Here is a 13,368-nt window from a genome sequence, read left to right as displayed (position 1 = left end):
TCCGTGAGGTGACTGGAACGGGGCCAGTGTTTCCCTATACAGGATGATAATGATAGTGTCTCTGTCTGCAGTGAGGAGAGGGAGAGGAAGACTTCGCACTGTCAGGACCAGGCGGACGGTGAGTCAACTACATGCATGCAATTGCTATTTAAAGTGCTTTCAAATGTGCATTATTAATTGAAATTAGACGTGATCTCAACATGAAGAGAGGGCGGGGCATATAATAGCTCCTCCCCTTACAAAAAATAGTGTTGAAGCAAATAAAAAGCAAATGAGAAGCGTCTTAAAGGGGCGGGGCTAGTCAGACACTAGAGAGCATTTGATTGGTCAGAAGATTTGATGAGAAACTGAACTATGAGGTGACCATAATAAAATCGTTGATTCACTTAGGCGGAAGGGTAAATTTTTCCATGTTTATCCAGTTTATATTTTCTAAATGCGAATTGTATTAGTTTTGGAGCACACAACGTCTAAAAAACACTTAAAGACCTTTAAAGAGCACATAATAATACAGTAATGTTTGCTTTTAGTATCTGTTTGTGCATGTACAGTGTAAGATATGCAAATCCACAAAGCTCATTGAAGGTATGAACTGTGTTTCTGTAGGATTTATATCAATCCAAGACCATTTATTGTTTCCGTTTACAATCATTAATTCATTTTCCTTCAGCTCAGTCCCTTGTTTATCAGGGGTTGCCAAAATGGAATGAACCGCCAACTATTCCAGCATATGTTTTAAGCAGCAGATGCCATTCCAGCTGCAACCCAGTACTGGGAAACACCCATTCACTTACATCCACACACACACTCATACACTTCGGCCAGTATTTTTATCCAATTCCCCTATAGCGCATGTGTTTGGACTGCGGAAAGAAAGCAGGTGATGCTCTGGTGAATTATAGTGTTGTTTGTCATTGTGTATTTGCTGAAAATTACAAAATAAAAGTCTTTCCACTGTGACATGTTTTGCTGAAGCTGTGCTTGTAAACTTGTATTTATTGATCGTCTACGAGTGATCATCTGCACTGTCAGAATCTGACTCAAGTTTAAACTGTGATGGCAAAACCAACAGAAGTATTGATTGTGTATGTTTATGATTGCATTAGATTCCTTGGAAGCTGGAAACTGATTTATTGTGATTTTTGTGCCGGATCCGATACATAACTTTAGTTTACTTAGTGTTTAGAAGTAGAAACTTCTGGTGGAAAAAAACAACACGGCTCAATGTGGATATGTATCTCTGTCTATATTTCTGGAGAGTGTGAATTATGTAGCCAGACTGCATGTAGTATGGCTGCATTCCATCTTTAAAACGAATGCTACGGGACATAATGATGCCCCCACAGCTTCTGTTCCTTTAAGCGCTACCAGCTGACCACTTATCTTTTTCTAGATTGCTTTTGAAAGCACTATTGGTTGGGTTTAAGGAACAGCAAGCTGGCCTGGTCGGCTGAAGTGTATATTGCACCCTGTTTTGGATTTGCGCAAGAAGATGGTGCGCAAGTGAAATTTAATATCATCAAAAACCATACACAGCGGCCTCTGGTGGATTTGCAAAAACAAAAACCATGAGCAGGCATACCTCCAGTTACGTATTTCACTGTCCCCCGAAATGTATACCTGGGTACATATCTGTAATGAGCCTGGGTGGCAAAAAACAAAAAAAATGTTTGCAAAAAAGCCAAATTTTTTTTTTTTATAGCTACAATTTTCCAGTATTTTTTTTTCCAAACTGTTAACAGAGAATCTTTGATAATCATGAGAGTGAATTAACAAAAAAAATATATAATAATTTAGATCAAATGTATGTGGTTTTAATACCGGCCAAAATAATAAAAGAAGCCTAACAAGAAATGACAATGAGGATGCACAAGAGTACAAGTGTTACACTTTTATAACATCCTAAGAACCAATATAAATATATATTAGTATGGGCAGCACAGTGGCTCAGTGGTTAGCACTGTTGCCTCACAGCAAGAAGATCGCTGTTTCGAGTGCCTGCTGGGCCAGTTGGCATTTCTGTGTGGAGTTTGCAAGTTGTTCTGTTTCCCCCACAGTCCAAACACATGCGCTATAGGTGAACTGGATAAAGAAAATTGGTTGTAGTGTATGAGTGAATATGACTGTGTATGGGTGTTTCCCAGTGATGGGTTACAGCAGGAAGGGCATCATCTGCGTAAAAAATATGCTGGAATAGTTGGTGGTTCATTCCACTGTGGGGACCCCTAATAAATAAGTGACTAAGCCGAAGGAAAGTGAATGAATGATAAGTATGTAAATACTGAGCATTGACAGTTTTTTGTTGACAATGGCCACAGAATTCAGAATATGGTGATTATTTTCGACATATGCTTGATGTTTTCCCTAAATCACAAACCACAGGGCTTAATCGGAAGATTAAAGTTGTACATGTATGTGATTTTTAATTCTAGTACACCCAAAAAACTTAACTTTTAAAATAGCATCATACAGTGTGAAAAATAAGTACAGAACATGTCATGTTTTTTTCCTGGCAGTAATGTTCTTAAAGGAGCAGTTAACATGGAATTGAGAATATTTTGGTTAAAACCATAAACAATACAAACATAAAAAAGATGAAAAAATCTGAGAATGGAGTTGTGTTTAATAACAATGGAAGGGCACAGGAAGAATGTGCTGAACTGCTGAAACATGTTTTCACATGCATTGCTCAGGTGTGAGTTTCTCACAGGCTTCAATCGAGTGTAGAAATCTTGATGGTTCTGTGGGTCTCATCTGTCAAATCTGCTCTTCATTTTTTATTTTCTATTGGATTCGAGTCAGGTGATTGGCTGGGCCATTCTACAGCTTGATTTTCTTTCTCTGAAAGCATCTGAGAGTTTCCTTGGCTGTGTTTTGGATCATTGTCTTGCTGAAATGTCCACCCTGGTTTCATCTTCATCCTTCTGATAATGTAGATGTTGAACTGAAGCAGCTCATATTCATTTACAATGACGAAGGGCAGAGGGTTGATGAAGAACTACTGAGAGATTTCAGCTGCTGACTCCTGCTGCACCTTTAGAAATATGTTTTCTGAGAAAAATGGTGACGTGTTCAATACTTATTTCTCCCACTGTATGTCTTCTAGCAATAATACTGGCTGTTTTTGGCAGGCAGGTGAGTTTAAAGTAATTCACAGTATCACTGCTCTTCACACTTCTGTGCTAATGCATTCAGTCTGAACTGGGCGTTTTTTTTAACATAAATGTTGCATATTCTTCTGGAGAGTGAACTTTCACTCTGAATGAGGAAATCGGGCATTTTTGATGGGGCACCAGTGGCTTTAGATGAGACACTTTTTTCAACTTTAGCTGTTTTTCATGCAAACGGCCTCTAGAATTTGACTTTGGAAGTGATTAGATGTAATGATGAAAATGCATGAAGCGTCAGTGTGGGCAGTGTGAGTGGGCTTGATGTTTCCGAGCCAGAAGTTAATGTGTCGGACTGCTGAAACAAACAATATAAAAGCATCATTGTCATGTTGCTCAGTGTGAGTATCAAGCTGCCAAGGCTGATTTATTTCAATAAATACTGAATATGATCCACAGGTTTTAAAGGGGACCGATTACGCCTCTATTTACAAGATGTAAAATAAGTCTCTGGTCCCCCTAGAGTGTGTGTGTGTGAAGTTTCAACTCAAAACACAACACAAATAATGTTTTATAACTCTCTGAAACTGCCCCTTTTAGGCTTTGATCTAAATTGTGCTGTTTTAGCGACTGTCGCTTTAAATTCAAATGAGATTGAGCTCACTCTGGGCTGTTATGCTAATGAGGGAGAGATCGTCTCAATTGGGCGGGGCTTTCCCCCTCTGATGTCAATCAAAGTATTTCTGCAGCCTGTTTTTTGTAGTGTGTTTATAAACAATACAATGAATACATTATTAATACGGGCGACGCAGTGGCGCAGTAGGTAGGTAGTACTGTTGCCTCACAGCACACACACACACACACACACACACACACACACACACTCACACATATCCACACACTCAAACATACACAGACACACACACACTCACACATATACACACACTCAAACATACACAGACACACACAGACACACACACACACACTTATGCATATACTCACACTCAAACATACACACACTCAAACATACACAGACACACACTCACACATATATATACACACTTAAACAAACACAGACACACACACACTTACACATATACACACACTCAAACACACACACACACTCAAACATACATGCACTCAAACAGACACACACACACTCACACATACACACACTCAAACATACACAGACACACAAATACACACACTCAAACATACACAGACACACACACACACACACATACACACACTCAAACATACACACACACACACACACTCAAACATAAATGCACTCAGACACACACACATCGCCACAGACACACACTCTTTCTCACACATTCTCTCACACATATACTGTATACACACACACACACTCTCAAACATATACACAAACTCATACATGCACACATACTCAAACATACACACAAGCATACTCTCTCACATACAGATACACCCACACACAATCACACACACAAACCCAGCAGGCACAGGACGTCAACTTGACATCAGATTGACGTTGTACCCCAACGTTGTGGGGACGTTGCATTTTGTTTGGAAATGAAAATTGGGTTGATGTCAGAACACAACAGCAGGCCAACATTAATGTCTAATGTCCAACCTAAAATCAACCAAATATCAACGTCTAATAGATGTCACAGCTTGACGTTGTGTGGATGTTACCACTATGACGTCTATCAGACGTTGGATTTTGGTTGCCATACCTGATGAATAAATGTCAGTATGTGACGTCGATATGACGTTGGTTTAAGATGTTGCCTCAATGTTGGATTTTGGTCACTTTTCAATACGACCTAAAATCAACCAAATATCAACGTCTAATAGATGTTACAGCTTGACGTTGTCTGGATGTTACCTCTATGACGTCTTTTAGACATTGGATTTGGTTGCCAAACCTGATGAATAAATGTCAGTATTTCACGTCAATATGACGTTGGTTTAAAATGTTGCCTCGACGTTGGATTTTGGTCACTTTCCAACACAACCTTAATTCAACCAAATATCAACGTCTAATGATGTCATTATTGGATGTCAAAATGACTTTGTCCGTTGATGTTGGCTAAACACTGAACTCTGACATCACAACCTAAATCTAACCTAATATTAACGTCTTATCAGGGTTCAACACTAAGAATATTTTCCGCTGGTCCGATTGGACCAGTGGTTCAGATTTTTACTTGCCCAGCCAAAATTTTCACAGGCCCCGCACCAAAATAATAATAATAAATTATAGCTATTTCTTAGACACATATTTTAAATAATGTGTCAAAAATAATTTCTGTGAATCTAGAATTTAAATATTTAAAAATTGTTAAAATATTTAGCTGTAAAATATAGCAGTATGGAAAATGTGCATGTATTTTATTGCAAAACAAAAGGTGGCCGACTTAAAAGTGACGGCAAACTATGCAAAACATCACTTTTTTTTCATGTTGTTGTACCCATGTAAATGTCTGTTTCCACAATGTTAGAAACAGATGTTTTCTCTTAGCCTCATAATTTGATGTGGCTGTTGTGTTGTTGTCTCTTCACTGTACTGGTTTTTACCAGGTTATAGAAAACAATAACGGGCTCACAACATCCAATCAGATAAGAGGAACTGAAAACCAATATGGTGTTTACGACTTCACAGAGAAGGTAACATCCAAAGACTTAAAAGAACAAATTATTTCTCGATTCTAAGACTGTAATTGCATGCATTTGACAAATTCTCGAAGGCAAATCAAAATGTAATGACATGGCAGCACTGGTCCGATTGGGCAAGTAACCATTCTGTCTACTGTCCCGAGCATCTCTCACGACATAGGGCAGTCCTTATTGTTGAGCCCTGCTTATGACATTGTGTGCCTGTTGGGAACATACACACACCCACACACACAAGAGCTGACAGTCAAAGCAGAGAGACAAGACGCTGCTAAAACACAGAAGACGGTTGATCGAGCAAGAATGAAACAGCACAGACTAAATGTGGAGCTGATTTTTGTGCAGGATAGAGCTGTACTGAAAGAAAAAGCTCAAGTTACGTTTAAGACGATCAGCTAAAAACCTCTGGCTTTAAAAGTAACTCTAGAAAAGTGCGATTAGCTCATCTGTCCTGGAGTGAGGGTTTAGCTCTGAGAATATTTCAGGCCTCTCTCTTGTTTCCCCCTGAGCTCTTTATCACTCACACTCCTGATAAAAGGAGATCTTCAAGTAAAGGTCTCCACATACATTAGGCTGTGTGCTCATTTCTCTCATGACAACTCTCTGAGAGATGAATTCATTCCAGGGTATATGCAGGAATCCTAAAGGTAACTGCAATATCTTTTTTAGACTTTTTAAAGACCTTCTCGGATTATTGTAAGACCTCATCACCACTTCAAGTTCTGATGAGTATCAAACCTTGAACTCAATAAGCAGCTGTTAATTACATTAATGATGTAATGAGTGTGTGTGTAGACCTGTTTGTAGTAACACTGGTTGTGTTGTCAGAGGTGACGTCGGGCTTGTCGACGGCCGGCAGCAGCTGTCAGCGGGAGCTCCTGGTGCTGAACTGTGACCTGGAGCCGGACTGTGTGGACGGAGAGCTGAGAGCCGCGCTGCAGTGGATCTCAGCATCTGAACTCGGCGTCCCGGCGCTTTACTTCAGAAAGACTCACCAGCACAATCTTACAAAGGTGAGGACAGCCAAAGACTATAGGACACACAAGACATGTCACTCGTATAGTTTTGAATGGGGTAGATGTAATAGTCAATATGGCGAATGAAGCCCTGCCTTCTAGTACAGGAGCCAATCAGTGATCACTATAACCTGGTGATTGTCCTGGAGAGGGGCTCGAACCAGATATGAGTTTCTGCAGATTTTGTATGATCCAAACGTTTAGAAATGAAACTAATGAAACAGTTGATGTTTAGTTTTATTGGTGATTCCTAATATAATATTGAATGGTTAGCTTGGCTAGCAATATTTGGAGAATTTGATGTTTCCCCATTCAAACAGAATGGGAAATGACTTGCCTCAAAGGGACTTCGGGACAACTCAAGGTTAGTTGTTTGTTTGAATCACTAACCAGCAGGTCCATGTGGAGGCTGTAGCAGAGGAAAACACAGACTTCTGCAGAGTCAGAGCATTACTTATTCATGACATACAGTCTCACTGTCACTGAATTAAAAGCAGTCGGTTCTTGTGTATTTATATATTTATGTTTTGTTCTTGTATATAACCATGTTTACCATTGGAGATAAACGAAGTAAACATTTTTAAGTTTAAATTATGCCACAGTAATATCACCCTGCAGCCCAAAACCGGTTACTCACAGGGCTGAGCCTGGTCAGTACCTGGATGGGAGACCACATGGGAACACTAGGTTGCTGTTGGAAGTGGTTTTAGTGAGGCCAGCAGGGGGCGCTCAACCTGCAGTTGAGTGAGTCCTATTGCCCCAGTATAGTGAAGGGGACACTATGCTGTCGGTGAGCGTCACCTTTTAGATGAGAAGTTAAACCGAAGTCCTGACTCTCTGTGGTCATTAAAAAATCCCACTGGTGGTGGTGTGAAGAGACTCCCCTCATTATTGTGAAGTGATTTAGGGGTTTTCTTTAAAAATGCTCACCTTATATTACATTACATTACGTTAAATTAAGCAATTTTGGGGATACTTCATCCAAAAATGAAAATTTACTTTACTCACACTCATACATGGCTGACATCATTTGTAACATTCTTCAATTTATTTATTTTTTTTTTTTTGTGAAAAAGATATTCAGACAGAGTGTCAACTGTGACATAATGTTAATTTTGGGTGAATTAACCTAGTTTTGGTTATGAATGTGTCATAAAAAACAGCAAGGAGACTGAAGATTTTTAATCATTTTTAATAATTACAAATTATAGCATCATTTACATAAATCACAATTCATATGTGAATGTCCCTGCCCAACAACTATCAAAAGGGAAATTAATTAAAGGGTGGTTCACCCAAAAATAACGTCTCCTCCCACCCAGGTGGTTATAAACTTATATGAAGTTCTTTCTTCTGTTCTGTTGAAGTGTGTATCTTTCTAAACTAATTTCGAAAGGATCACGTGTTTATGATCAACACAGCTGGCACCTCATTAGCTCCGTAATCTGCCGTATTAGATGATTACGAACAAATTATAAATAATTAGAGTTTTTCACTCCAGTTATCTTTGTCTTAAAGCTTTCCCCACTTCCACCCCTACTCCCCCAACCCCGCCCCCTTTTTTTTCCCCGCTCGGGGCGACACGGTGGCCCAGTGGCTAGCACTGTTGCCTTACAGCAAGAACACCACTGGTACAACCTCCTATCGGGCCAGTTGGGGTTTTTGAGTTTCCATGTTCTCCTCGTGTTCACGTTGGTTTCCCCCGTGTTCCTCCCACCATCCAAAAAACATACACTATAGCCAATCGACTTAACCAAATTATCATCCAAGACAACCTTAGTTTACACTTCTCACACGGCGACAAGTAGGGGAGTTCTCGAGACTTACCTGAGCTCGTACTCCTCTCTCGCCCTTCCAATGGGAGGGAGCCCCGGGCTCGAGGATATTACGAGCTCAGGGCTTTCTCCTGGGACAGCATGGCAATTACGCTTTATTGATTATCAGCTAATTGTGAACTCTTGAAAGAAGATATTTTGAAGATTGTTGTAAAAAGCAGCCATAGTAGAAACAAAACATACTATAAAAGTCAACAGCTGTTTTTTTTTTTTTCCAGCATCCTTCATTATATCCTCCATTATGTCCAACACAAGTCATTTTTGGGGGGGTGAACTGTCCCTTTAATTAAACAAAAAAACAAACAGGATTACAGATTTACTTTACATATAAATGTTTTTAGTACTAACAAGATGTACCAAATAAAGTTGCATATTATTTTCCGAACACTCACGCAGTGCACATGCTGTTGTTGTGTAGATGGAGCTGAAGTGTGTGTGTAGAGAACGTGCTGCTGCTCTTGATTTGACGCGAGCTCTGAATAGCACTATCGCTGTGCCCTTCAGCCAGACTCCAGGGCTCCAGAGCTCTTCAGTTTGGAGTCCTAAAACGTGAAGATAAATTAGTATGGATTCCCTCTGGAGCTGCTGTTGGGCTTTTAGAATAGCGGTTTCTGATTTGTGAGTAAAATTAGGCCTGTGGTTGACATCACTTCAGGAGACTTTCACAATATGTTCTACGATACAAAGAGCACACCGTCATCATATATCAAAAGTCATATCTTTTAAATATTAAAGGGAACAATCATTTACTCCACGGGAACCTCCACGGTCCGACTTTATATTAAGTGGCCTTAACTACTGTGTACTTGCATCAAAAAATAAATACAATGTACTTACTGTGTTTATAATGTATTTGAGAACACTTGTGGTGCTTTTGAGTTGGGATAGGGGTTGGGTTATGGACAGGTTTGCTGGTATGGGTAGGTTTAAGGGTGGGTTAAGGTGTAAGGGATGGTCAACAGTGTATTTACAAATCTAATTACAAAAGTTAATTACAGATGTCATTACATACAGGTATTTAATCAAGCATAAGTACACAGTAAATACATGTATTTAAACAATAAGTACATTGTAACAAACTATTAATTCCTGTGTGTAAGTACATATTAGTTAAGGACACTTAATATAAAGTGGGACCTACATTTTTGTAGTATGTAGTCTTGATCTCAAGAAAGAGATAAAATTGGTGAAACTTTTCAAGCTTTTTTTACTGGTAAATTTCCATTAAACAAGTTTGAGTAGTATTGCATTATCATGACGTCTGAATATTAGCTAAGACCATATACAGTGTTGGGGAAAGTTACTTTAGAAAGGAATGCATTACAATATTGGGTCCCACTTTATATTGTCCTCAACTAATATCTACTTACACAGGAATTAATAGTTTGTTACAATGTACTTATTGTGTTAATAGATGTATTTACTGTGTACTTATGCTTGATTAAATACATGTATGTAAATACATCTGTAATTAACTTTTGCAATTACATTTGTAAATTCACTGTTGACCATCCCTTACACCTTAACCCACCCTTAAACCTACCCATGCTACCAAACCTGTCCATAACCCAACCCCTATCCCAACTCAAAAGCACCACAAGTGTTCTCAAATACATTATAAACACAGTAAGTACATTGTATTTATTTTTTGATGTAAGTACATAGTAGTTAAGGACACTTAATATAAAGTGGGACCCAATATTGAGTTGCATTACTTAGTTTTATGTAAGTAATGTGTGACGTTACTTTTGAATTACTTTTGTGTTACTTTTGAGTTACTTTTCTGACCTGAGGCTTGATGTCTTTCAGAACATTTAGGTTTTTTTTTTCTTTTTTAAATAGAGGAACTCTGTGATTAACAACACACTGTAAAATCTCCATTCACCTTTACAAAATTAATGTAGGATAATGTTATCTTCTGTGAACATCCTGACCCTAGAGCTCTACATGGTGTATTTACAGATTAATAACAGTTTAAAGCAGTGCGTTTGCCACTTTTGTACATTTTGGCTGATTAAACTGATAAGTGACATTCTAAAGGCTGATTTATACTTCTGCGTCAAGCGCATGCGTATGCTACAGTGCAGCCTACGCGTGGACGCATAGCCCTTACACGCACCTCTCCAAAAATGTAACTACACATCGCAAGCTCTGTGATTGGTCAGCTTGGTAGCGCTAATGAGTGTGGGCGGGATGGAGAGCCATGCGAGTCCGTTGGAGCGACTGTTTACAAGTGTGGAGTCCCGTGAAGGAGCTCCGGATGAAAAGTTTTGTTTTGTGTTTACCTTATGATTAAAGTTGTTATACATCCGCCGGTTCCTGCCTCAAAATTAGGGAGTTTAAACTACTTGTACATTAAGGAAGCGTTCAGAAAAACCAAAACACCAGAGAAAAAGAACATTAACACCTCACTGCCAACTAGTGTTTTGGAAGTGTTATTGCAGTGCAACAGAAACAGCGCGCAGAAGTTTAAATGCACAGTTACACGCGTTGCATGCGCCATGGGTCACACCGATCACTTGACACAGAAGTATAAACTTAAGTCGTTCTTTCTCTTTTGTATGTTGTAGTGCTGTATTTATACCATAGTAATCTGGTTGTGTTTGCTTTGCTTTAGCTTTTTCGGGTTGATTATTGTGATCTCCCAACAGAGATACTGGGAAATCTCTATAGACTGATGGCATTTCATGCCGTTATAATCTTAAAATGTGAGCGAAATCACCTGTTTTATCATCATCTTTAGGCATTACGCTAGAGAATCATTCAAATACTAGCTCTGAACATTGTCTGCTGTTCTGAGATTAACAACCACTTTGATGAACAACCACTGCTAATACAACAGTAGTCTTAAAAGACACTCTCAGGTTATATAAGTTATATAATAAATAATCATTCACAGTATTTTGAAGTGTCTATGATATCAATATTGGGCATGTTCATTATCACAATATATTGAATCTTTAAATATTGCTAAATGTCCATACCTAATAAATCCAGAAGAACTGGGAATGAAGTGGTCTGTGTAGCTGTCCAAATGCTGAAAGTGACCAGCGTGTGTTTGTTTCTCAGCTCCACAGAGTGCTGCAGTTGGCAGGTCAGAAGGCTTGGCGTGTTGGAGACTTGTTCAGCGCCGTGGCTCAGTTCTGTCAGCTCCACCAGGACCTGGAGCTGAAAGGACGGCCGCTGCCCAGCCTGTTTGACTGGATCCTGAAGACCAAACGCTAGAGCGCCACCCATCAGGAGACCCCCGCATATCCGCACACATTCATAAGCCCTGGAGCCAGTGAGAAAACACCAACAGACATCCCATTCCAGATGCCAATACACCTTCACCAAGACTCTAAGATCCAACAAACTCAACCAAAACCAAACATCTGCACATTTTCAGGAGCTCGGCTGTGAAACTGGAGGTTTACAAGATGCCAGCAGCATTCATGGCCCTCAAGACCCTTAGCATGAAGATTTCTTAGCTATCTTGAACCACCAGCACATCCCACAGAGATCAGATCCACACAATCCTCCATCTCACTCGCACTCGTACACGTGCTAGGAATTCCGGGATATGCTCTAGGAAGAGAAATGCCTTGCTCATACAGTACACGTGCGCACATATCTCATTATCGATTGTGATTTGAGGATACTTCCCTTTAAATTACGCATGTTCCTGTCTTTACGCGCACGCAAACGTAGATCCGACCCGTTTCCAGCCAGCTGGTTTAGAGGAACATGGCTTAAACCGACCAATCAGCCTTGACGTTTTGTAGCTTGCATATTTTTACTGTTCGACGAACCCGTTTCAAATGCACAACATGACTTTTTACGAAGACAAATGAACGCGCGAGCTCTGGCATAGAGATTTGGCGATGTTTAATTCAATGTTTGTATTTAAAGTGAAATATAGTGCGATCTCATCCCAAAACACACTTTGTTGTTTTGAGTTTACATCAGTCGTTTCATTGTACCTCCGAGACTGAATTCTATGTTTAGTTTTTGTGTGACTACTGTTGTTTAAGAGACTTTTATTTTGGCTAGATGTAAATAGTCTAGACTGTGAGCTATTGTACCATCGGGCTGCAAATGGGAATTTACGTTTTCAGTTTTCCGTTCGTGAGGACAGGCAGGATCACAGCACTGAAAGCCTCACCAGATGACTAATATAGAAGTGTGAATATCGCAGAGTATATTTAAAGTACAAGTACAGTTTTGTGTAAACGTGTAAAGTCTGGTGGCGTTATGGTTTTCTCCGCATAGTAACATAATAGTAGTGTGTTTTAATATCAGCGTTGAAGGCACACAGCTGTATCCAGTCTGTCACGGTAAACCTGAATGTATTTATCTTTTCAAAATAAAATTTGCGTACGGTGAGTTTCATGTCAACAGCATTTGTTTGAAAACACTTGTGTGAATGAATGAAATACATTTAGAGAGGCAAAGCTATTCATTTAGTCAGCTTTCCACTCAAAAACAGACCTGAGAGCCAAAAATGGATATCCCAGGTAAAACACACCAGAAAAACTCATATATTATCCCAGCCTGATCACACGAGGCAACGTAAGTATTTTACGTTTTGCCAGTTAATGGCTAATTCGTACGAGTTCAGTCGTATGAAATTGTACGATTTTAAAAAGGAGGCGTGGCACCTAACCCCACCCCTAAACCTAACCGTCATTGGTGGATGAGCAAATCGTACTAAATTTTACTAATTAGAGCGTACGATTTCATACGAATTAGCCACTAAATCAAAAAGTT

General features: G+C 39.4%; 1 protein-coding gene and 2 long non-coding RNA genes across 9 annotated transcripts in view; 1 reads left to right on the top strand and 2 right to left on the bottom strand.

The window, feature by feature from the left end:
* The window catches only part of sphkap (SPHK1 interactor, AKAP domain containing), a 202,478-nt gene extending 189,494 nt beyond the window's left edge, over positions 1-12,984 (top strand). For 6 of the 7 annotated variants that reach the window (XM_087291358.1, XM_087291355.1, XM_087291360.1 and 3 more), the window contains 3 exons: positions 72-118; positions 6,597-6,781; positions 11,689-12,984. In XM_087291358.1, coding sequence (XP_087147484.1) covers positions 72-118; positions 6,597-6,781; positions 11,689-11,844 — 388 coding nt within the window. In that variant the 3' untranslated portion in view covers positions 11,845-12,984. Of the gene's footprint in view, positions 1-71; positions 119-6,575; positions 6,782-11,688 lie in introns of all 7 variants that reach the window. The other variant, NM_001083045.1, reaches the window with a different exon arrangement.
* The window catches only part of LOC147839827 (uncharacterized), a 153,762-nt gene that overhangs the window by 127,938 nt on the left and 12,456 nt on the right, over positions 1-13,368 (bottom strand). The window lies entirely within an intron of this gene.
* LOC147832935 (uncharacterized) lies at positions 7,961-9,676 on the bottom strand. Its single transcript, XR_015515425.1, has 2 exons — positions 9,012-9,676; positions 7,961-8,899 (listed from the first exon to the last, which is right to left on the bottom strand). It is a non-coding gene; the product is annotated as an uncharacterized LOC147832935 (long non-coding RNA).

Source organism: Danio rerio, chromosome 18 (assembly GCF_052040795.2).
Source record: "Danio rerio strain M-AB ecotype USA chromosome 18, GRCz13ab, whole genome shotgun sequence".
Classification (NCBI taxonomy): Eukaryota; Metazoa; Chordata; class Actinopteri; order Cypriniformes; family Danionidae; genus Danio; species Danio rerio.
The sequence above is the reverse complement of the archived record's forward strand: the minus strand, read 5'-3'. Positions and strand labels throughout refer to the sequence as shown.